Source organism: Scardinius erythrophthalmus (genome assembly GCF_964197995.2).
Source record: "Scardinius erythrophthalmus genome assembly, chromosome: 4".
NCBI classification, from domain to species: Eukaryota; Metazoa; Chordata; class Actinopteri; order Cypriniformes; family Leuciscidae; genus Scardinius; species Scardinius erythrophthalmus.
The window spans coordinates 20,394,705-20,420,857 of NC_138224.1; the positions used below are offsets into that span (position 1 = coordinate 20,394,705).

The following is a 26,153-nucleotide window of genomic DNA, read 5'->3' on the forward strand; positions in this document are numbered from 1 at the left end:
TAAAACATCAACCTGCGCCCTTGACACACTTCCCACATTCCACATGACATTTTTCAAAAGTGTGTTAAACTGTTTAGAAGCCCCATTGACTCCCTGTGGCAATGCATTGATGAAGTGAACTGTTGGATGTGCCAAAACTTTCTTTAGTTAAACAAAGACAAAACTGAAGTCATTGCGTTTGGAAACAAAGATCTCAGGGTGAACGCACACCTTCACTCTAGGGGTCAAACAACAAAAAAATCAAGTCAGGAAACTTGGTGTGACACTGGAGTCAGACCTTAGTTTCAGTAGTCATGTCAAAGCAACTAAAGTCAACTAAATCTATAACTAAACTAAAATGAAAGCATACTATCATCTGAAAAATATTGCAAGAATTAAATCCTTTATTTCCAGTCAAGACTTAGAGAAACTTGTGTATACTTTCATCACCAGCAGGGTGGATTATTGTAATTGACTCCTCACTGGCAGTGTTGCCAGATTGGGACGGTGATTTCCAGCCCAAAAGCTCACCAAAACCCGCCCACTACAAGAAAAACCCGCCCAAAATAATATGATATAATTTCATTACCTGATAAGCACAATTTGTATTTCCTTAAAACAAAATAACAATGATAAAATAAAATAAAAAATTCCAGGAAAACAGATCAAACCAGGGCAATAATTAAGAAGAATTAGCCAATATGACTAAAACGTCCAGGTGGACACTGTCAAAACGGCAATCAAGAAATGAACCGATGACATTAACCCTTGGAAGTACACATTGCAGAACATAACGCAGAATTTAGCAGTCAAAACGGATTCATCGTTGATTCAAACCTTTTTCAGCAGCTGTCACGGTCGAGTATAGTGCAGTCTGGACGGTGTAAAAGTTGCCGATGTCTGGTAAGGTTAGGCTAGTGTGCACATGACCATGGACATATTTCACGTCCCATATTTGATTTCATTTCAAGTCATTCAACTGTGCTCTCCTCTCAGAGTTATAGTCACCATCGATATCTCCCACCACATGTACGTTTTTAGAGTTGCTCACTATCTCACTCTTCACTGTGTAGATACAACTTACTGTTTAGTAGACTATATCACTTTGGCATTAGCGATCACTTGAGTATACAGCTACAACTTATCGCGCTCAATCGCATCTGCCTGCTGATCGCTGATTGGCTAAAAGTGCGTGCTCGTCGTTGATGTCAACACCAATGCCAGCTGACTCTGCATGGGCGTGTGTGTACAGTAATGTCATGATGACTGATTTTATGGACTACATGCACACTTTAGTTTAGTTTTTTAACCAATTAGACTTTAAAATGTAGATGTTTGAAAACCGCTGAACTGACCCCAAACCAGCCCAAATTTTGTCCACCCGCCCAAACCCTTTTTTACCCGCACATTCAAATTCAAAACCGCCCAATTGGGCGGGAACCCAATCTGGCAGCACTGCTCACTGGCCTTCCCAAAAAGACCATAAGACAGTTGCAGCTCATACAGAACGCTGCCGCCAGGATTCTGAGCAGAACCAGAAAATATGAACATATCACACTAGTCCTCAGGTCTTTACACTGGCTCCCAGTTACATTTAGGATTGATTTTAAAGTATTATTACTGGTATATAAATCATTCAGTGGCCTAGGACCTCAATACATTGCAGATATTCTCACTGAATATAAACCCAACAGATCACTCAGATCATTAGGATCACATCAGCTAGAAATACCAAGAAATTCCGAGTCTGCTTTTAGCTATTATGCCAGCCGCAGCTGGAACCAGCTTCCAGAGGAGATCAGACGTGCTCCTACAGTAGTCACATTCAAATCCAGACTCAAAACACATCTGTTTAGCTATGCATTTACTGAATGAGCACTGTGCCACTGTTCGTCTGACTATTTGTACTGTATTTTCTTTTCTTTTTTATTCTAAACTGTTTTAATTATTCTTATTTCTTTTATTTTAATTTCTTCTATGTAAAGCACTTTGAATTACCATTGTGTATGAAATGTGCTATATAAACAAACTTGCCTTGCCTACAGTATATGTTACTAATGGTTGCCCTTACACTGTAATTACAGCATCTACCACAGAATTTCATGAGGTTTTACCAACAGCTTGAGGATCCAATGGCGTTGCGAGGTTTAGTCGCAAGCTCTTTTGAATTCTTTTCATTGGTTGAATATTCGCAAAACCCACAGACCGACATAAAGGGTCACCAATGGTAATTATTTATGACAACAAAAATTCATAAGAAAGATTTCCATCCGACAGTGACGTTGTAACTCCTCAAAAGACTTGCAAATTTTTTAACAAAGGTGGCTAATTCGTATGAATTCATATGACCTCAATTCATAAGATTTTTGCTAAATGGTATATATTTTACGAGTTGCCCAATTCGTATGAATTCTTACTAATAGGGCTGTGTATTGGCAAGAATCTGGCGATACGATACGTATCACGATACATGGGTCACGATTCAATATATTGTATTAATTTTTGATACTGTGCATAAGGCGATATATTGGGATTTTTTTAAAGTAGGACTATAATTTTAGAAAAAATAATATTTAAAAAAAGACATGATGTGCATAAAAGTCAAAGAAGATTACTTTAGGTAAACAATTCAGTTCACAGAAAATCAGACTGCCAGTTTGGTATTGTGCTTCACAGGTTCTTAGTGAGCAAATTTCTATATTTCTCAAGTAGGCCATAATAAAAGAAAATACATAGCCCCTGTCACAATACAAAACAACAACGTGAACTGGACGAAAATGAATGAAAGTGAACAAAATGAATGTGTCATATAGGCCTATTGAAATCAAGTTTTTATGTGCTAAAAGATTTTAAAAGAACTGGACGCGCGAATGAGACGAATTAGCGTCTGCCGCGCTAAACGCCACATTCGCGCCACAGGACCTCCAGACGCGCGTAAACGCGTCTTTGCATTAACTTAACATTGAAATCACTCGCGCCAGACGCTCTATTCGCGTTTGGTGTGAACGCAGCTTCACGGTGCGCGTCCACTACAGCGGCAAAACTACGCTCGGTGCCGCTGGCAACGCTGTAAAGTCTCCGCTTTGGGGTGTGTCTGTTACGAGTGTGTTTGTTTTTTTCAACACACGGACAGTATAATCATCATGCACACGATTACATTTAGAAATAGACAAGCTTTGTTTCCAAATGCACCAAGCAAAGATCCTTTCAATTTTATAAACCCAGCCAATATAATAACAATAAACACATCCAAAATAAAATCTTTAACATATAAACAACTGCAAAGCGTCTAATTTGTAAACAAAATGATTTACGCACTAAATCCATCATAAACTGCCGACCGCGTTTTTCGCTTGATATTTGCATAAAGTCGAGAACTGCCCAACCTTTTGACGCTCTCAGTCACTCTCAACGCTTTCTCCGGTCCGCTGTCAATCCCAAAATGCACTGCTGAGCGTGAAGCTCGACTTCCATAGGAATGAATTGAAAACGTTTGCTCCGCTCGCTCCGTGCCAGTGGACACGCACCGTTCGGCGAGCCTTTTAAACAACATAAACGTGAACCACCGTCTTACCATGAATATTTTTGGACGTAAAAAATAAAAATAAAAAAATAAAAAATCGATATTGTGTTTTTGAAAATCAATACAGTATTGCAAAATAAAATATCGCGATACTCATGTGTATCGATTTTTTCTTACACCCCTACTTACTAATGACCTACCCCTGACCTCGCCCCTAAACCACTGGGGTTTACACAGGGGTGAGCCACCTCGTACAAATTCGTACAAATTGGTCGTGAGATAGCGTTGATCTGAACACAAAGACAATAGAATTGCTTTATCAGTGACAAGCATCCCCTCCTGATGGACAAGACCCCTGTGTAGGCTGAAGCACTGGCCATGCTGCTGTCGTAATAAGCTTGTGCTAATGCTTCCTTCCAATCAGACATTGAACTAGTCTGCTTTCCTGCAAACAGCTTTATCTCCCGTTACTCCACTCCCAAGCCATTATTCACATGCCTTAATTGATAATTAATGTGTTATTTAGTATAGAACATTGTCGTTGCATGCTAATACCAGAGTGCTAACATTTAAACAAGTCTGAAGGGTTGTAGAGGAATCAGTATTGCTGATGTTGGGTTGTCGTTGGTTTCTGAGATGGCATTCTGTATGTGTATATGTGTGTGGCAACTGAGCCTCATCTGTGCCTGGATAAAATGATTAGATTAATCCCTGTTGCCAACACAGGCAGAGCAATCCGGAATCTCTGCGTTTTAATAAAGATGGATGCTCATTACAGTTGCTAGTGGTCATCAGCAAAACAGATTGGTTCTAGTGATACATTTTTGGCCTGTTTTCGTTCTTGCTGGTACGCTATGACTTGTTCCTTGGGTTTGTGACAGTGCTGGCACCACTGGCCTTTGGCGCTCTGTGTTTTTGTGATTCGTATGGAGTTGTGCATGATCCATAATTACCAGCTGTGAACCTCCCACAGTCTGTTAACTGACCAGACAAACAAAAAAGCTCTGATCTTGGGTGTGTTTCCCAAAAGCATATTACTAAGCTATAGTTCCAAGATCCATCATTACCAACATAGTTTAATGATTAAGCGTTTCCCAAATCCATAGTTCCAGCGAACATTCACAAATATAGCATAGCAGTGATTGGAACTACAGTTCTCAACTTGGACTTTAATAGATCATGCTCTTGGACTTAATAAGCAAGCTGACATGCAGTACATTCCATGTGTTTTATTCCATATATATATAACTATGACTTTTACCTCAATAAACTCCTAATAACTGCTTAATCGTTTGTAAGGTAGTTGTTAAAGGTGCATTGCACAACTTTTCATGTTAAAAGTACCCGTTTTCTAACCCATACATGCTTAAAACAATTGCCTGATGGGCTGAATGAGCCCTTCTCTGATCACTGTGATTGTCTCTATAATCCTGTACAGTAAAATAAATAAGAGGGATTCGGGTCGGAATTTAAAACTGGGCGTGACGTCATGCGCGTTCACGGCACGCTCACCTGGCTATGTCTGGCAGGTTTGTGTATTCGCCACCATTCTCCGTAGAAGATGGATTCTAAGAGACCGGCTTGTAGTTCATTTCAAACACCAACGCAAACTCCACGTAAGATAAAAAAAAGAAAACTTTTGTCCGTGAGCGTGCACACCTCTGGTTGCAGTTTCGCTTGCCGCCAGAGGGGGCATAGTTCTGCAAAAACTCAGAGACTTGCGCAATGCACCTTTAAGTTCAGGTATTGGGTAGGATTAAGGGATGTAGAATTTGGCCATGCAGAATAAGGCATTAATATGTGCTTTATAAGTACTAATAAACAGCCAATATCATAGTAATATTCATGCTAATAAGCAACTAGTCAATAGTGAGAATTGGAGCCTAAACTAAATTGTTACCGAAAAAATTAAGTAGTCCTCAGATGCAATGTGCAATGTTCTTGAAGAAATTACGCGGAGAAAGCTTCTGACTGAATAAACCGCATGTACTGTATACAGGAGTAAACTGTAAATCAATTACATATTGCATGTTAACATGATTAAAATAATGAATGGCTCTGTGGCTGCAATAACTGACCTGGGATTTTGAATCAGTTAATTAGCAAGTTCTTAACCTACCACCTGCATGTGACGTCAATAAATCCAATTTGTGGAATCGACGTGGTTCAAACGATGGAGGTGTGACCATGTTACTCCAATATTGTTACTAGTACATTTCTCAAACAATGCCTCATACTATGGTGGTTAAGCAGCGAGTTATAATTTTGTATTGGAAACGCACCCTTGGTTGTCTGCCAATTGTGTAATTTCAGGGAGGTAGGGGACAATGAGGAAAAAGTATAGTGTTTACCAATACGCAGGTTTCTAAAAATTAGGCTAGTCTTTCGAAGAAGATCAAGATTAGTGGCATCAAATCTTTGAAGATTTTCAGGGGTGAGTTCAGTTGACAGTGGTGCAACATTATCATGTAGCATTTTGGTGTTAAATCCTGCATTTACAGTCCAACTTAACCTATGTGCAAGTATAACATGTCTTTGTTATGTCTTGTTTTTCAGCACAAACAAGCCTCCTTTTCAGTCAAATGAGGCTCAATATAGAATGTGCAATATTAGTCATATTATCTTGAGGCACTTTTTTTCGATTGTTCGCACATCTGTATATTCCTTTTTGTTTTCAGAGTTTTCTGTTCGGATTTACTTGCCCTTAAAGTCAAAATTAAATGAAAATTCACCCTATCTTTTAGATCTTAATGTGAATTATTCATGCATGTATATATGATGCTTCTGCCCTGATCATTTAATCCATGCTCCTAACTCAAAAAGTCTATCATTTGTTTGTTTGATGCGTGTACTTGGGTTCAGATCGGTGTGTACATACCGTATACCATCTAAGCACGAAACAATGTTCATTCCTTTCATTATTAAAATAGATTAGTCCCCATGGGATTGCTTCTCTCTACCTCTTTCTCTGTCTGTCTCTCTCTTAGCGTCTCCCTGTTTTTCTCTCTAACACACACTTCTCACTGGCTTCAGTGCTGAGTACAAGTCCAACTGCTCTCAGCCTGTTCTCCATTATATCCCTTCACTCCTGTTACATCACGTTTATCATGAAGATGGATGGTGTCCGAGATTCAACCAAACACAGCACAAGCAATCTGTTGCTCCGTGAGTCAGTCTGTATGCAAAAACCCTTTCAAAAGGCTCATTTATAATAGGGAGAGAGAGAGAGAGAGAGAGAGAGAGAGAGAGAGAGAGAGAGAGAGAGAGAGAGAGAGAGAGAGAGAGAGAGAGAGAGAGAGAGAGAGAGAGAGAGACATTTTCATTGGGAAAAAAGATTATGTAACTTCCATATATTAGGAATATGAACATTTTAAATACGACATTCTTCTTAAGGTTTAAAAAGACAACCTATTTGTTTCTTGCCATGATATATAGTGAACCTCATTTATCGGTTTATTTACCTAAAAATAAATCATGAAATTCTGTCATCATTTACTCACCGTTGTGTCGTTCCAAACCCATAAAACTAAAAACATAAAATCCTCTATTTTTGTCCAGTCATTTTTGTTGCTATTAAATGGCCATTCAGCCAAAATTGTACAGCTTTAAATAGTACATTGAGATATTGTAATAGTAATCCATATGAATCAAACTGTTTAATCCAGGTTTTATAATGAGACACATGATGAACAGATTTAATTTAGGCCTTTATTCATTAATAAACATTAATTAAACTATTTAAGTAATATAGTAACACTTATAAGTCAGAACATCAGAACCCCACAACCAATTAAACAAACCCTATTTTAAACATCAATATCATAGATTGGTGATGGACTGTTTGGAAACCATCTCCAAGAAACCTCCCAAAACACCCTAGACACTACGTGCAAACATGCTAAAAACCTCTAGATTTGTTTTTACTATTATTTTGTGTTTTATATCTCTTATATGTGACCCTGGATCACAAAACCAGTCACATGTCGCACGGGTATATTTGTGGCAATAGCCAACAATACATTGTATGGGTCAAAATGATAGATTTTTTCTTTTTTAGATTTTTCAAAAATCGTAAAGATCATGTTCCATGAAGATATTTTGTAAATTTCCTACCGTAAATATATAAAACATTTATTTCTGTCAGTGAATGCAGCACAATCGTCGAACATAAATGGACAACTTTAAAGGCGATTTTATCAATGTTTCGATTTTTTTGCACCCTCAGATTCCAGATTTCCGAATAGTTGTATGTCAGCCAAATATTTTCCTATCCTAACAAACCATACATCAATGGAACGCTTATTTATTCAGATTATGTATAAATCTCAATTTTAAAAAATGACCCATGTGACTGGTTTTGTGATCACAACATATCTCTTATATGTTCATTTATTGTGTGTTTCCTCTATACTCTCTGTTAAACATTATATGATGTTTATGGCTTATAAATAACTAATGTTACTAGTAAATGCGTAGCATATCATACATTCTGGGGTTTAGGATTGACAAATACCTGTATTTACTCACAGATGTGACAAATTGTTCTTTTAATAAGACAGAACGAGTATCTGTATGAACGAATAACACTTTTGATTGAGTGTTTTAGCACTCAAGATCGTACTCGCTCACAAGTCTGTCACAAACTCGAGTCCAAGACCACATTTTCATATTTTCTTGACTCGTACTCCACCCTTATCTGGCCTCAGTCTTGATTCTATCTCAACTTACTCAGGACTCTTATTTGAATGAGCTGGTCTCGTCTTTAACACTAGGGTAGCGCACAGAATTTGGGGCAACAAAACTGATGGGAGCAGCTTGGTTTGCCGTTCACATGGGTCCTTTGTGGGCATGAGCCCTGAATATTTAAGGTGTCAGTTCAGTTATAGAACACAGTTGTTGCTCTGAAAAATGGCTGACAGCAGCTTTCTGGTGATGTGTGATTAAACCCACTGCGTAATTACACACACACACACACACACACACACACACACACACACACACACACAGGCTAGTCATCGTGACATTCTGTGAAATCACAGCCCAGTGTTGGTGTTGTTGAGGTTTCAGTCATTATAATATTGCCTCTAAGGCCTTAGTGTGTACAAGAAAGACAAATGGCTGTTGAACTCTCACTTTTCTCTCGGTGGAGTGTGGCAGCAGTAAGACCTTTGAAAAAGCCTCATAACTTAAATGTCAGTGTGTGGTGTGTGTACCTTCGCCTAGAGTGAAAGAGGCAGTCTGCTGGCCAGCGGGAGTCTCTTACGAGAGAACATAGTGTATTTGAGAGTGTCTGCTATCTGGTATCTGTGTACACTTCTATATTTCTGGTTTAACACAACTAATACCTTATATAAAAAATAGGCTTTTATTCAAATGTTAACAGTGATTAAACTATTCCTTTAAGTAATATATTGTAGTGACAATTAAACAAATCACATCATATTTCAGTTTTGATTGCCATTTTTTCAGCCTTTCTGTGAACCTCAGAGCTAAATTCACTTTATGTTTGCAGAACAGTTTGTACTGGCCCCTCCTTCAATGAATGCTTCTTTTTGTAAATTTGTAATAACGAAACAAAGTTTACGATTTACAAAACAATCACACCAAGCTGCTCCAATTAGGACTGGGTCAGGGGTGCGTATCCTGTACAACAATGTAAGTCGTTTTACAATGGATCGTTGAAGAAATCAACTAGCTAGTCACGACTGTTTCCCGAAACCATAGTCGCAAATTTGGTGTTCAACCACGTTGGTTAATAATGTCACTGCAATTAGTGAATTAATGTAAAAATAAGTTTATTAATCAAGAATCAAACTTGGATGGTTTTTGATTCACTCATAGGAGTCACTTTTAGAGTATTTTAGTATGGTGTTTCATCCGCATCTGTGCTCAAATGTATTCATCTGTCTGACATCAGGTAGAGTCAATGTTGCAGCTTAGTTTCAGATCCTCAAAGAGAGGAAGTGAATAAAGATTTTTCTCAAAAGATCAAAAACTTGTGATTCTTTTAGACATTTTTTTAGCCCTTTCAAATGAGATCCAGTCTAGACATTGACCACACCAGTCTTTATCTCATCCAAACACTCAGCAATTACCTCTTCTATCCACATCAGAACCCTCCCCCCATCCCTCGCACACCATCTGACATCCCTGTTGATTCCCTGACTCACGTCGAGTAGTCAGGGGTGAATTTGCCATGCAGGGTTATGTCCGAGAGCTCTTCAAACAGTTGCTATTTTCAGACAAGAATCCATCTTACACCTTGGCATGAGTCCATGGCTTTTGCCATTTCCTACTCAATGCCTATCTTTGAGTTCATTTGTGCGCCGAGGCGTTCGCAGGGAAGTTAGCGGTACTATAGATAAAAGAAAACCGTGACTTCGTTAGCGCTTTCATAATTCTAAAGGTCAATCTGTCTTGTTTTTCTATTTTTCAGCTTCACTGAGAATCTTTTAACTATCACCATTAAGGACCCAGCTTACATAAGCTATAAAAGCCAATAAACAGCTTTCTATTTTGGTTGAACCAGAGTGCTTCTAATTCATCTGGTCGTGATGGACTGATGTTGCTGAAATTATCATATATATTTTGTGATAGATCAATGTTTGTATGGCAGCTTTATGCTTTTCATAAATATTTTCAGATTTGTGGAAATGCTAAATAGGGATTTCTTCACTTTTAGGTTTGTCCACAGTGTTGCCAGGTCTGCGGTTTTCCCACGGAATCGGGCTACTTTTACACTGTTGCCACGGGTAGATTTTCTAGACTTCTTTCTAGTTTTTCGTATTGAACACCCTCACCCCACCTGGAACGCGATTGGGGTAGTTTTGGCAGTGATTGGGATAGTTTTAATTTGCATTTGGGCCGGTTTTGTTGTGCAGACCTGGCAACCCTGTGTGTACATTTAAAAACTCTAGTGGCAAAACATCCGTCTGCCTCCCTGTATCCTCTCAACCATCAATCATTTCCAGGAAGCAGTAAGTCGATGCACCTGAATGGATGCTCACTGTGACCAGCTAGTATAGTATTTTCTCTATTTATATTGTCAAGAATAATGATCTGGAAAAATAATAATAAAGAACTATAAAGTTAGACATTACTCAGTTAGGGATTTGATATTTTTAACATTTATTTAACATTTAATTTTTTTTTTTCAATTTATTATTTGATAAAAAAAACCTAAATTTACAGAATTCATCAAATCTACTATTACTTACTAATACTTACTAATGTTTTTTTAGAACTCGTACATAAAATAATATAATCATGTATACATAGTTTTGATCAAAATAAATACATTTGCTTGGAGGAATTAACAATGTTACAATCTGAATAGCTTTCTTTTTTTTTTTGAGGGCAATATTCAATACTGTTTTACTTCTATATACTAAAAAGCCTGGTTTATTTCCTGAGAATATATGGATATGGAATTTAGCCTTAAATAAATATATAAAAATATGTGTGAGTTTTGTCTTTCTGTCTTGCATAGAGACCCAACAGCACATTTCCACTGTCAGAAAAAAAAAAAAAAAAAATATATATATATATATATATATATATATATATATATATATATATATATATATATATATATATATTGTGTACAAATAAATATTTATAACCCTAGGAGTATTTCCACACATCTTCATTTCACATAAATTTGTTTTATTTAAAAGCATAAACTGAAAAAAAAAAATGGTGTAGGATTTTCAATCAGAAATTGCCAGTAAATTTAACAATTTCAAAGAAATGGCAAAGAACACTGAATAAACACGATATTTTTAAGTTGAAAGGCTGAAATAGTATTTTCTTGTAAAAAGTAGTAATCTTTGTTTTATTCACAACTTCGAAAAATCATTTTACCCAGTATGCACATGCTATTTAGAGTCCTTCTCTTGCATTTTTCAATTTTAACATAATTTAAGGGCTTAAAGGGATAGTTCACTTTGAAATTAAATTTTGGTATGTTTTAGCTTACCTCAAGGGCATCCAAGATGTAGGTGTCTTTGTTTCCGCAGTAGTTTCAATTTTGATATTTTTAGGTCAAACCGCTCTTGTCTGTCAGTCGTATAATGCAGGTCTATGGTCACTATCTCAAAGACCATGCACAGTGAAGTCCAAATTAAACAATTCCCCATCGTAAGTACACACTGATGGCCTAAGACACGAAACGAGCGGTTTGTGTGAGAAATAGAACAGTATTTATATCGTTTTTTCCTCTTGTACACTTTCCGGCGCTTGCGCAGGCTAAGCCAGAACGCGCGCACACATCACACACCAGGACGTGCGCGCGCCCTCAGATCACTTTGACGTGGTTGTGTAGAGGTAAAAACGATATAAATACTGTTCGTTTTCTCACACAAACCGCTCGTTTCGTGTCTTAGGCTATCAGTGTGTACTTACGATGGGGAATTGTTTAATTTGGACTTCTCTGTGCATGCTCTTTGAGACAGTAACCATAGACCTGCATTATATGACTGACAGACAAGAACGGTTTGACCTAAACATATCAAAATTGAAACTACTGCGGAAACAAAGACACCTACATCTTGGATGCCCTTGAGGTAAGCTAAAACATACCAAAATTTAATTTCAAAGTGAACTATCCCTTTAAGATAGCGCTCGAAGACCAGTAGATGTGCAGTGTAGGTCATTTAAACAACCTACTAGAATCACTGATTTCTGAAACAAGAAAAAAAAAAAACCTTGCCATGATGTCCAGGGAATAAGACATCTGGCCCTGTGTGAAAACTCATCAGTAACTTAGGAGCCATTCTTCTCATTTTCTGACTTTTGACACTACTATTACCACAAACAATATCTCATCTCTCTGTCTTTGTACTACAGTGATGTACCTTCTTTTGTCAGGCCTTTTTATCCAGCTTATTTGTGGCCAATAGAAGAGACAATTAGGGAATGAGTTTTTTCCCCCAAAAAGACCCTTGCTGAGGGCAACCAAAGGTTCACATTTTAATCAACCCAATGGAATAGAGCCAGGAAGCTTTTAAGGATCAAGACAGAGCACTTTAAACACACATACACACACAAGGGAATACTGTGAACAGAGAACTAGGCGAAGGTGATAAATCTCCTATGAGAGGCCTGAGTCTACAGACAAACAAGATGCGTGTGTGAAATACGTCTAAAAGCTCAAAGGTAGTCCAGTCTTCACGAAAATAGGAATTAATTCCTGTTAAATCTGGAGTAGCTGCCAAAATGACCTTTTTTAATGAGTGGTTGGTTAAATGCTCAACGTTTCACAGCTGAGACCCTTTGACGTCATGGTTTGAAGAGCTGCATTAATGGAAATAATTAGAGCGATGTAATTCCACACAATCTGGTGGATGGTGAAGATCCGTGCACAGTTGTTTACTGGTCAGACAGAATTAACAAGCATACATTTAAAATGTAATACTAAACAGTATCCAAGTGGGCATCAATAAAGCAAGAAGGAAATAAGCATTATAAGGTTAAATATTTTGAAACATGTCAAGATTGTGTCAGTCATATTTTACATTAAAATCAATCCTAAAAGTAACAGGAAACCATTCCTTCAGGAAACCATTGCGACTACTGTGATCTGACATTTTTTAAGTCTCATTGCTGAATCTGAGCACAGACTCAGTCTGTCCTGGAACTGCCTAATTTAACAATGTTTCTACTCTTTAAAAGTGACACAGTAGACCAAACAATAGATACCCCAAATGTGTGCTTTCACAGCAGCTCTCCTTATCAGCACTCTCGGAGCAGAGTATACTTTCTCAGTGGGTAGACTGAAAGCATTGTTTCTTTTCTTTTCATCATACAATCTCTGTATCTTGTTAAATTTTTCACAGGATATTCAGATTTCCATTGAGGTTTCTTGTACTGCAAAACCACAGGATTTCATTTAAATGAATCAACTGTATTCAATATATTCAGTTCTGTTATACACTTAGCATGCATTTTTGCTTGAATTGTATAACAATAAGGTGTCCAGATTTCTGAAATAAACCCTGGGACAATATATCAAGATTTATTTATTTTTTCAGTTTTGTAATTCTCCAGCATTATATATATTTTTTTCCATTTATTTTTCCCATATGGATTTTTAAGAGATCTTTTTTCAAGCGTTATAGTAAGGCATAATCCAAGCCAAACAAAATCAGGAAAAAATTCAAAGGCGGCTATTTTGCAAGCTCTAAATCTATTTCAGTTGGGAAATACCGAAACCCAAAATAAATAACATATAAATCAGCACATATAAAAACAGTCCAATAAATGTTGTTTCTTACACTCCGATAGCGTGAGTCTCAGGTTTCTATGGAAACCGGAGCTTCTAACTGCCGTGATTTGGATTCAGTCGCGACAAAACACTAACACTATATCTCAGGATGTGCTTCCAATGCTATACTGAGGTTAAGGTTAGGGTGTAGGTTGAGGTTAAAAGGTATTTAAGCGCTGTGTTGCCACACTGATGCAATGACTTTACCAACTGGCAATTGGCCCTTTTATTTAGAATGTGGCACGAGCCACTATATTTCACACTGCAGTTTCTCCGATTCATATTAATAGTAGTATGTCTTTGGTAAAATTACGTCGTTGTCACCATTCACTTTGTACTGTATAAACTGCATGGAGCTGTGTGATAATTCTGCAAAACTACCTGTTTAGTGTTTCACAGAAGAAAGAAAGTCATACAAGTTCGGAATGACATGAGGGTGAAAGAATTTTCATTTTTGGATTAGCTGATTGTATAATTTGGCATTCAAGACTAAGGCTGCATATAATAATGCAAATCCCTTGTGAATGCGTGTGAGAGAGAAAGAGAACAGGAAGATGGCATTTTACTTTGGGTTAATAAATGGTTTCCTGCTTCAATCCTTTGAGTCGAGAAAAACACGAGTTTCGGTCTCTGGCTTAACTTCACATCCATTATGCAGCGTTCAAGTGCTGATGTTACTGGCGAGTGCATGTCTGTGTTTTTGAGTACATGCTTAATTACTGTACAGAATGACTAAAAATTCTAGGTTTTTAATCGTAAAGGAGGATTTAAAACACATTCATGCATAACAGTGGATTTAAGTAACAGTAACTGCTAAAAATTAATTTTGTCCCCTGCTCATTGATGAAAGAGATATTTGAAGGATTTAAAGTCCTGAAAATCATAACGAGAGGCAATTAGTTGCAAGTATGCTTGAAAAAAAAGGAGACTGTTTTACCTGAAAAAGATGAGATGACATCAGCCAGAAAGAGGTGGATGAGTTGATTGCAAGGCCATGATCTCATTGGCTGATGCTACATGGGTGAAGTGGAACTGATTGGCTGGCTCAGTCAGAGAGGAAGCAGTAACTAAAGTGTCTGGCTGTATGTTCAAAATTGCATATACTGTTACTATTTCTGAAGAATAATACCCACAATGCAATGTGACTGTACTCAGAAATTCATATATATATATATATATATATATATATATATATATATATATATATATATATATATATATATATATATATATATATATATATATGTCCCCTTTGTGTCCTATCTGTAGGTACTACAGTGCCACCATTCTGCAGATGTCAGGAGTACGTGATGACAAGTTGGCCATCTGGCTAGTGACTGTAACAGCGTTCACAAATTTCCTATTTACTCTGCTGGGTGTTTGGTTGGTTGAAAGGGTGGGCAGACGCAGACTTACGTTGGGAAGCATCTTCGGTAAGATTTTGACATACTTCAAGAAGCAAAATATACTGTATATTCCAGTGTATTCCACACTTATTTTGGATTTTGACATTTAACATTACTGCCTTTTATATAGAGAGGGGAGGGGGGTACAATTTAACAGTTTGTGGTCAGCAAGAGTTTTTTACTGTTTTAAAAGAAGTCTCTTATGCTCACCATGTCTGCGTTTATTTATAAAAAAAATAAAAATAAAAAAATAAAAAAAAACATACAGTAAAACAGTAATATTGGGGCAAATTTATTAGTATTATTGCAATTCAAAGTAAGAGTAAGAGTTTGTATTTATTCCTGTGATGGCAAAGCTGAATTTTTTTTAGCAGCCATTACTCCAGTATATGTTCCAGAAATCATATTATAGTTATTTGGTGTGCAAGTAACATTTCTAATAATTTTACAATGTTGAAAACAGTTGTGCTGCTTATTACTTTTGTGGAAAGCAGGATACATAATTTTCTGGATTCTATGATGAAGTTCAAAAGAACAGCATTTATTTGAAATAGAAAGGTTTTGCAACATTATAAATGTCTATACTGTCAGTTTAATACATCATTGCTGAATAAAAATATTAATTTCTTTCAAAAAAGAAATAAAAAAAGAAATTATCTTACTGACTTACCGGTTGTGTATTTGTATTTAAAATGTATTTTATTCTATTTAATGACTTTCTAGCAACATTGAATTCATGAAACAGTAAGAAAACGTAATGGTATATGCCAACGCTATCTCACGACCAATTTGTACGAATTTGTACGACTTTTAGGTTTAGGGGCGGGGTCAGGGGTAGGTCATTCATACGAATTCATACGAATTGGGCAACTCGTAAAATATGTACGATTTAGCAAAAATCTTACGAATTCGTACGAGTAAGGCCATATGAATTCGTACGAATTAGCCACCTCGTAAAATATGTACGAATTGCTGTGCGATCAGATTGCATATGCAAACATATTGACCAACTAGTTTGGCCAACAGATAAAATGAAAACATATACATATATATATATATATATATATATATATATATATATATATATATACATACATATACATATATATATATATACATATATATATATATATATATATATATATATATATAAATGTTTAATTGTACTCTGGACTTTGACTCTTGAAGATATAATTACAAAGATATAGTTGCTGTGACAACTTCCCTGTATGAAAACTTGCCCGTGTCTCACCCACATTTTGCCTTTTAAAATGTTATTTTGAACATTTTGAGAAAAAAAAAGGCCAAAATATATATTTATATATTAAAATGTATTTTTGATTCAATCTTTGTTTACAGGTACGGTTTTGAGTCTTTGTGTCCTGTCTGTTGGCTTCCTCCTGTCAGCCCAACATTCCCCTCCTGTTACACTACATCTGACGGACCCCACGACACCCAACTCCAGCTGCATAACACATCTGTGAGTATGATTTAATGGGCATGGTTATCTTACAGAGCTTCTAGCTAGAGGCAATATGAATAATTCATAAGCACACTATATAGGATATAGTATAATCAGTTCCAATATAGTGACAGCTGTCTTGTTACTTGGTGTCTTGTCATTTAGCATGTAACAAAAGTGACTGAAGAGACAGTTCCCCAGAGCATGCATGAGTCCTAAATGTTCCCCCAAGTTCCTAAATGTGCAAGACTTCCTTGGTCAGCCAATTGATGAAGCTTCTTGATCAGCATGGTTTTTCTGCAGTTGGTTGACCAAGGAAGTTACAAAGATAATTCACTCAAAAGCTAAAATTCTGTTCTGTGTAACTTTGAAGAGTGACATGAAGGCGATTACATGATGACAGAAATTTCATTTTTGGCAATTAACACGTTTGTTGGTGGGTATAACTTGGAGAGTAGAGAGAGAACAGAGATGGATTATACCTTCCGTGGGTCCTAGTTTAGCTATCACTGCTATATAGTGATCTGGGGAATTCATACGGGAATAAAGTGAATATAAATCAATATCAAGCCTCTATGGGAGATGCATAAAAATGAGTTGCACAAGGACATCTCAGAGATAATAGGAACACTGTACAATTGGAACACTGGAACTGTGGGACCTTATGAATACCATCAGTATCCACATCATTGTCTCATCACCATCTGCCGGTACCATTGACCCCAGGTGGATTGCATTGGCAATGCCATCTTTGCTGCAGAATTTCACCCTTCGCAGGGAGTTTGACTGACAGGCAACCTGACCAAACATAATCCGCCATTCGCAGAATCCACCATTTTTGTCCGACAAAGCAGTCAGGAAAGTTAGTAGATTAACATTGGAGGATTTGAACTTGAAAAACAGTGTGTACTGACGTCTTTCCGCAGTTAAAACAATGTTCATTTATGTTTATTTGATGCTATAATTTAACTAGAAGGAAGAGATGATCGGTTCACGAGCAGCAATCTGTCAGACACATTAAAGAGCCACAAAACGGTATTTATTGTTTAAATTTCGTTAAAAAATTACCAAATTTGAAACTTTGTTTCATTTCAAAAGTAACCTGGTCTGTCCTGTCTGTCAGCGCGTTGTCAGTGTCCTCTCTGCCCCTGTGATGTATGTTTCACTGCGTGAGAACATGGTGGGGCGTGAGAGCGGCGTGGCATGTCGGACATAGCAACAGAAACGAATGGGGGCGGGTCTTTGCGAACGGTCAATTGAGACTCATCTTCCAATTCTTACTATTACCTTCTCGGTCCTCATCAAACCTCAAACCAAACGTTGTAAAGCAGGGCTTTACCCACCCAGACAGCTCATACATACCAATATTCTCATCCAATTTCCTGTTCCCTTGAGGTCACACAACATGAATTTAATTTGGTTGCCAAGGTTTTATCAGTAAAGCAGTTTGTAAAAAATATAATTTATTAAAATAATATAATACCAAACTACAGAAGGTTGTCATTTCAAGAATTTCATCCTTTTAAGAGGTATTTTTTCTCCATTAAAAAAATAAATAAATAAATAAAAAGTGCATAGAAGAGGTATATTCATGTCATTGTATGTTTAAGTTGTATTTTTTAATAAATTAATAGATCCAGATTTAAACAAAAAGTGTTATTTTATTCACCCACCATCCATTTATAAAGGATATAATCAAGTCTCAGTCTACATTTTTGTCTCGTTTTATTGTTCCGTCACAAAATGTATTTTTTACTGTATAGTTTTCTTTCTAAAGTTTATGTCGAGTCCAGTGGCGATCAATTGCTATACTTATGTCTCTATCAGCATTCTTATTGTAAAATTATACCATTTCTAATGGGTTTCTCTTGCTTTATTCAACAAACAGCTCTTCGGCTTTCAACCTGAGTGAAAATCAATTTTATGTTTGGCTCTGTTGGTGTGTACTTTGTGGTAATAACTGAATGTGTTAGGAGGTCCAGGCTGCTCGCTGTTCCTTAATGTCACAGTAATAGAGTCTGAAGTGTCTGTAACCTCATAACAGTAACCCCCGCCCCATGTAGTCTGAGAGAGCGTGGCCTTTCTCTCCATCCTAATTTCCATCCTAAACTTACACCATCCTCCAGTTCACCATACGCACACCACCAAAACAAAGCATGTTTATTTTCTGCTAATGGATGCGCAATGACTGTGCTATCATCACAGCAGCAAACCCAATTTGAGTATAGACTTTGTCTCAAATAATCCGTAATGGATTACAGTATTTAATGGACACACTGTAACTGCAATGCAATATCCATTAACCAAAACAGCTGGAGCTAATTACTTAATAAGTGTTGATATTTAAATGTGGTGGTCATATGTTAATGAGATCGTGGTTGTGATCTTATTATCATGAATATGTCTTAGTGAGCCATTTATGCATCTTAAAATCAGAAAACGGAAATTGTGACACTTTATTGTGGAATATTTTAGATTGAAACGGCTTACGAAACAAGGGAACAATGTGTGACTTGATTTAAACTTTCGGTTGTTAACAATATTGCTGTTTTTACTGTCTTTCTGATCAATAAATGCAGCTTTGTTGAGCATAAGAGACTTTTTTTAAGCTGTTAAAACATCTTACTGGTCTCAAACTTTTGAGCAGTAGTGTGTGTATACACTTTTTGATTTTACTTCTGCAATGTTATTTGACATATTTCTGAGTGAAACATGATTTTGAACAAGACATTTTTTTAGAGCAGGGCTTACTTTAATGCTATCCATAGTTGACTGAAGTGGGAAAATATGACGTCCAAAAATAGTGCAGAGCAAGTTAATACATTTTGAGGAAAGATTATAAATACAAGCATTGATAAGCATGCATAATAAGCAATTCTGGCCATGTGTATTAAGAAAGTAAATGGGGTCCATTCTGACTTCAGATAAGTAGACTTCAAGGTCAGTACATTGACACATACACATTGACAGGCTTGGCTTGGGTTTTAGTTTTAAAGTAATTTGTCTTTCTCTCACATTACCTTTCTAGGTCGTGCGAGCCCTGTATGTTGGACCCTAGCTGTGGTTACTGTTATCAGGAAAACAGCACTGCTGTGTTTGCCTCCTCCTGTGTGCCCGTCAATCCGGCCTCCACCGAGAGAGCAGCGTGGGGCAAGTGAGTCACTAATAAAGCAGAGATTGCGTGTGTACTTGTGCTGTTCTGTGTACATTTGGGCATATTTTGTCATTTTATCCAAATTGGTTGTCAAAGTTCTCATGCCCTTCAAAAAAAGTGTGTTTCCCGACTTGGGGCTTTTTGGTTTTTATATAACATTTTGTCTTTTTAACAGGTTTTATATTGTTCATTGTCACATTACTACATGTTACATGTGGTTGAACCTGCAGTGTTGTTTAGTTATTTATATATTTTCATTTATTTATTAATTAATTTAACTATTCATTAATATACCCTACATAATTCATTATGTGTCTGTTTTAAATCTAACAGGTGCTCCAACTCCACACATATGCCAGATAGTGGTATATGGGCTTATAACTTTTGCCCAACCTCTTATTCATGGGTTGTGCTCCTGGGACTTGTTCTATATCTCGCATTTTTTGCCCCAGGTAAGATGATCAAAGCTGTTTTTAAGTACCTTAGCATACATGTTTTTTCAGTTTTTGCAGCATGAATGATAACTAGGGTTTGTACTAGGGCTGGTCCGAATACCATTTTTTGAGCTTCGAAGCTTCGATAGGAATTAACATCGAATATTCGAAGCTTCGGAGGGAGGGGGCTGAACATATTCTTCTCTCTAATAAAGGCAGGAATCTCTATGTGTCTGTCTGTTTGCATTTAGATTATTTATCTTGCATTTTGAACCGTTCATCCAATCGACTTCACGAGTGCAGTGTCACATTTGGTGCAATATAGACACGCGAGACGTGACACGTTCAGAATTAATAAACTTTTAATACAGAACAGCGCGAGCGGGAAGCGCGCGCGCCTCACGCGCAGGGCTCCGAGAACGGACACTGCACTAGTGATACAAAACACAGCCTAATATTTTTCTGAGTAACAAATAACTCTCAAATCAGAAATCAGCAGCACAGTAATTACTGACACAGTAAAGGGTAGGCTAATATATTGTTTCTATTCTATTTCCACAATGTCAAAGCAACAGCTTAGGCTATAGCCTACAAGCTCAGGCATGCACTTCTGCCCATACAAACTCCGCTGTTCTGCGCTCTAAAATAAGAGTATTGTATTTCGCCCAAAAATGCTAAAAAAATAACCGTGTGAGAGCGTTTTAGGCTATATCATGTTATAGCCAGATATGACGACGCTTACAGCACGCGTCACCGCAGATCAGCATCTATTCATCAAGCCAACGTGCAAACTATCGCAAATCAAAGTGAAAGTGGGTCGCAGATGCTTTAACACACAATCAACTTCATTAAAAGTAAAGAACCGAAATGATCTTACCAGGGCTGTTGCACGCTCTCTTATTACGGTCTTTGATTTAGAAATTGTAGCTGACGATCAGTAAAATGCAGCTGTTGCTGGTGACGTGCACTCCATTACATCTGCCTATAGCGCGGGATTTGAAGTTCGGATTCATATCCGTTTTGCAAAAACACATTTATGTGTTCATTGTTCATATTGATAAATCAGAGAGAGCTATCCGATCTGAGAAAACGCATGACAGCCCATTCAAGCGCGAATGGGAACCGTTTCTAGGGGGATGCCACGTGTGAAAAAATAAAATAAAAATTTAAAACGAATATTCGAATGTCAAATTTGAAAATCGAATACCAACCCACCGAACGAATATTCGAATACTCGAATATTCTGGTACAGCCCTAGTTTGTACACTCCAGTTTTAGTTAAAAAATAGCAGACCATCAGGTATCTTTGGGATATTAATTCCAGCGTACACTGATTTGGAACACTAATTCTAGTCTTGTATACTGTTTAGGGGGGATAGTATGCAAACTGGGATGCATGGCATGTCTCATCCTCTTCTATTCAGCAGAGCCACAACAAAACTACTGATTCAACAGGGCGATTTCCAAAAGAATGACTCTTATGAGCCAGTTCTTCTTAGTAAATCAGGCATATAGTTTGCTACCAAAAGAATGTAGTCAGATTACCAAATAAATAACTCCTATGAGCCAGGTTCTTTTAGTGAGTCAAAAACATGAAGCTTGACCAGTGTAGTCTAACTCTTGAACGAATGATTCTTATGAGCAGTTTCTTTTTAGTGAATCATAAACATATTGCAAGACCATTGTAGTCTGATTACCGAAAGAATAACTCCTTTGAGCCTGCTGTTTTTAGTAATTCAGAAATATACTTTGCCACCAAAAGAATGTAGTCAGATTACCAAACACATTACTCTTATGAGATAGTTTATTTAACATATAACACAACCAACAGTCTAGTCTGATTGACAACACTGAATGACTCTTAAGAGGTGGTTCTTTTTATATAAACTATGTATTTATTTATTTTTTTTGGGGGGGGGGGGGATTTCGATAGTACTGTATAGCTAGAGAGAGGACATGAAGCAAAGTGGGAGAGAGTGTTGGGAAAGGACCACGAGTCAGGACTCAAACTCTGGTCATTCGAAGCGCAACTGCTCTACATGTCAGAGTTTCCGACTTAATTTTTTATAATAAGGCATACATGCTAAAAGAGATGCTAAAATAAATCCATTTGAATCGAGCGGTTTAATCCAAGTCTTCTGAAGAGACAAGATCGATTTATATGATGAACAGATTTACGGTAAAAGAGAACATAAAATTAATACATTTGAATCGAGCAGTTTAATCCAATTCTTCCGAAGAGACATGATCGCTTTATATGATGAACAGATTTAATGTAGGCTTTTATTCACATATAAACATTGATCAGAAAATGTACAAAGAGCACTCAAATTTGGTAAACGGAAGCTCAAGCATGCTTGCTTGATGCGCAAGAACCGGGGTGCTTCTCTCAGCCTTCGTTTCGCATCCTTCATTCAGCTCATTTTGAAGGATGCATCAAGTGTATCCTTCATGTACTTCATTCGCCCACAATCCTTTGCACACATTCAAATTCACAGAAAAGAACTAACGGAAAACAAGTCGGCACTGAGCTTATCTAGGTTCATTATAAAATGGAAGACAAAAATAATGTTTTTGGAGAGGCATACATGCATCTTTTGTTTTGGTGTAAATTAATCACGTAACACTAAACTGCCAATAATGTAAGCCACTGGGAGAACACAGAGGGTTGTCATTCATTGCACTGCAATAATAAGAAGGCAGTTAATATAAAGATTTTTAATACAAAGTTTTTTTCCCAACATTAATTTAATGCTATTTTTTGTGCTGTGGGGATGGGAACATGTATGACGTAGCATTCGCACTTACTAGCGCTTAAAGGGTTACTTCACCTCTGGGAAGATGAATGTGTATTTAAAATAGGTCATTTAAGTAGAAGAAAGGTGAAGAAATTTTTGAATTCGGAGCTTTCTAGACTGAGAAAAGCCAGAAAATGTATTTTTGGCTTATGTGGATGAAAGACAACAACTCCCAGAATGCACTTGCTTCGCTGCCTTAGGAGGCCACGCCTACCGGTAAGAGTGTACAGTTGAAAACAACAACAAGGCTATCTAGTCTACGTGATGAGTTTGCCAGGGATTTACAGATCGCCCAAAATGTCCGGGATTCGGCTTTTGCGTTCTACAGTCGCCATTCATTCATCATGTTTACTGTGGCGAGCAGGACGAGACTGACGGCCGCGGGAGAACGGCGCGAGGCCGGTGGCGTCGTTACTGAGACGCGCCGGGTCTCGCATCTCTCACGGAGGAGCGGGAATTTTCTTAGCAATGGTAAAACGCACATCAACCGATCACTTGTTTAGCGTTCATGTAAACACTACATTCAGATTCACCAATCGGAATGAATTCAGATTGTAACAAAAGGTGTGCATGTAAACAATGAATGGCGACCGCAGAAAACAAAAGCTGAATCCCGTGCATCTTGAACGATCTTAAGTCCGGGAAAAGGAAGATGGTAACCCCTACTTACTCAGCTTTCTCCTACTATTCAGCTTTCTCCACAGAACAAGAGCCTGCTAGCTTAGTTTCCAAAGAAAGACGGTTGACTGTGTGTACATTCTGTGAGTGAGATCCCACCCTCTATAGGCGGGCTGAAAACATGCGGAACAACGCCATCTACTGGCTGTAGTCTTTAGCCTCTGGCCAGAAAATCCTCCGATGACGCAAAATGACGATTTTTGCGTCATCGGAGGATTTTTTCCAGACAAAAAATACATAAATCTCTTGTCTCAGGGGGATATGAGGGTGGAAAGCATGGTAATTCGAAAATACTACAGGTTTTCTACTAATACAAAGCTTAATGCTAAATCCTGAAGTATCCCTTTAATGCTGAGAAGTACACTAGCCTACAAGCCTCTGAAGTACTGGACTAGTAAGGACACACTTAAGACTCACTAGGATGCAGCCTTATGTTGGAGAAGCTCCCCAATGAGGTTCATTCTCACGTCTCACGCCAGCACGCTTGAACTTCCGCAAGAACCAATGATCTTGTGATTTGATCTTGTGCATCAGGCAAGTACGGTTGAGCTTCCAAATAAACAGGCAAAGGACTGTTTATTTCTCACTATTGATATTTGCCAGTAAAACACTATGAAAAAGTATTACAAACTTGTTTATATACTTATGTGCATTTGTTTATATATATATATATATATATATATATATATATATATATATATATATAATTTTTTAACTAAACTGGGGCTTGTAACAAGTAAGGGAAAATGCTTCCCTTAGCAATACATTCTACGATAAATGCCAGAAGGCACCTGCAATCCATCACCATTGTGCCTTTCAAAAGGACATAACCACATGGTTGCTTTGGGAGATATAGACCTGTAATATGTTCCTTGTGACGTTGCATTACCTCTTGACAGGAATGGGGCCAATGCCATGGACAGTTAATTCTGAAATCTACCCTCTTTGGGCCAGAAGCACGGGAAATGCTTGTTCGGCTGGGGTGAACTGGACCTTCAATGTGCTGGTGTCTCTAACGTTCCTCCATATGGCCCAGTACCTGACTTACTACGGTAATGCTCTAAATAGTTCAGTGACAGCAGTCATGAACTTGACCTTTTTGTCAGCATCATCACAGTATTTGATCTCTCAACATCAAGAGTATACTATGCATAAAGGCATTGTAGAACTGATTTTGTTCATGACTCACTATTACTTTCATCTGGAAGTCTCTGTGCAAATTGACATTTTAAGCACACTTTCCTGGACGTATTGTGGCAATTCCTCAATGTATCTTATTGAAAAGGAAAAAGAAAGGTTGTCTTGGGAACAGTTCATCAGTTAAATAAAATGCTTTGCATCTGAAACTTTATATACATCACTTAATAAAAACACTAAAAATCTAAAATGATAAAAATGGGTCATACTTTTACTGTATGTAAAAATTGTGCAAGTAAAAATTGGAACTACAATGAAGAAGCTTGTTTCCGCCACAGAATAAAAAATAAAAAGGTAATTGCGACTTTTTATCTGACAATTCTGACTTTTCTCACAATTGCTAGTTTACATCTTGCAATTCTGACTTTTTTATCTCAGAATTGCGTGATTTAAAGTCGCAGTTGTGTATTATAAAGTCAGAGTTGCGTGATATAAAGTCGCAATTGCAAGAAATAAACTCGCAATTCTGAATTGCATATTTATATCTAGTAATTCTGACTTTATAACACGTGATTGTGTATATTTCTCGCAATTCTGAGAAATAAAGTCAGAACTACGAGCAGTCAACTCGCAATTGTGAGATAAAAAGTCACAATTATCTTTTTAAATAATTCATTTTGTAGTGTAAACAAGATCCTTAATTCTGACTGGGCCAGCAGAAAAAAAAAATGCATAGTTGACTTCTGTATAGTTTTGGTATTTTTAGCCATTATAAAAATGATAATTTATTAAATAATATATCTCTTTTGTTTTCCAGGTGTATTCTTCCTTTATTCCAGTTTGGCTCTATCTGGTTTCTTTTTCATTTATGGTTGCCTCCCTGAGACTAAGGGACGGCGACTAGAAGAGATTGAGTCCTTGTTTTATAACCGGCTCTGCTCGTGTGGTATCTCGGATTCTGATGAGGATCGGCAGGTTGAATACATCCGGGTAAAAGGGTCAAACTACCACCTATCGGACAACGACGCATCAGATGTCGAATAACACGTGTGAAACCTCTGGTTCGGCATCGATTGAGCATTGCTCAACCCTGACGTCAGGTCCGCCCACTGTATTGGTCAGGTTGAGCCTCTCTCATCCAGACGTTCACCGCGATGGCAAGAACAGGGTTGTAGAGCACACACAAACAAACACGCAGTGCCATGTCAGCTTTTATAATATTGTCAGTATGTTTCTGGCTTGTTCCTCCACTGTCAGATGAATATCCTCTGCTTATTTATGTAAAATGAGATGTTAGCTGTAAATGCAGTAATATATA

At 37.4% G+C, this 26,153-nt stretch overlaps 1 protein-coding gene across 1 annotated transcript in view; it reads left to right on the top strand.

Moving 5' to 3' along the window:
• slc2a13a (solute carrier family 2 member 13a) overlaps positions 1-25,879 on the top strand; it is a gene marked incomplete at both ends in the record, with an annotated part of 68,986 nt that extends 43,107 nt beyond the window's left edge. The window contains 6 exons of the mRNA XM_081363331.1: positions 15,036-15,199; positions 16,532-16,652; positions 19,663-19,788; positions 20,122-20,240; positions 24,598-24,750; positions 25,653-25,879. Coding sequence (XP_081219457.1) covers positions 15,036-15,199; positions 16,532-16,652; positions 19,663-19,788; positions 20,122-20,240; positions 24,598-24,750; positions 25,653-25,879 — 910 coding nt within the window. The remainder of the gene's footprint in view (positions 1-15,035; positions 15,200-16,531; positions 16,653-19,662; positions 19,789-20,121; positions 20,241-24,597; positions 24,751-25,652) is intronic.
• Between the last annotated feature and the right edge of the window lie 274 nt (positions 25,880-26,153).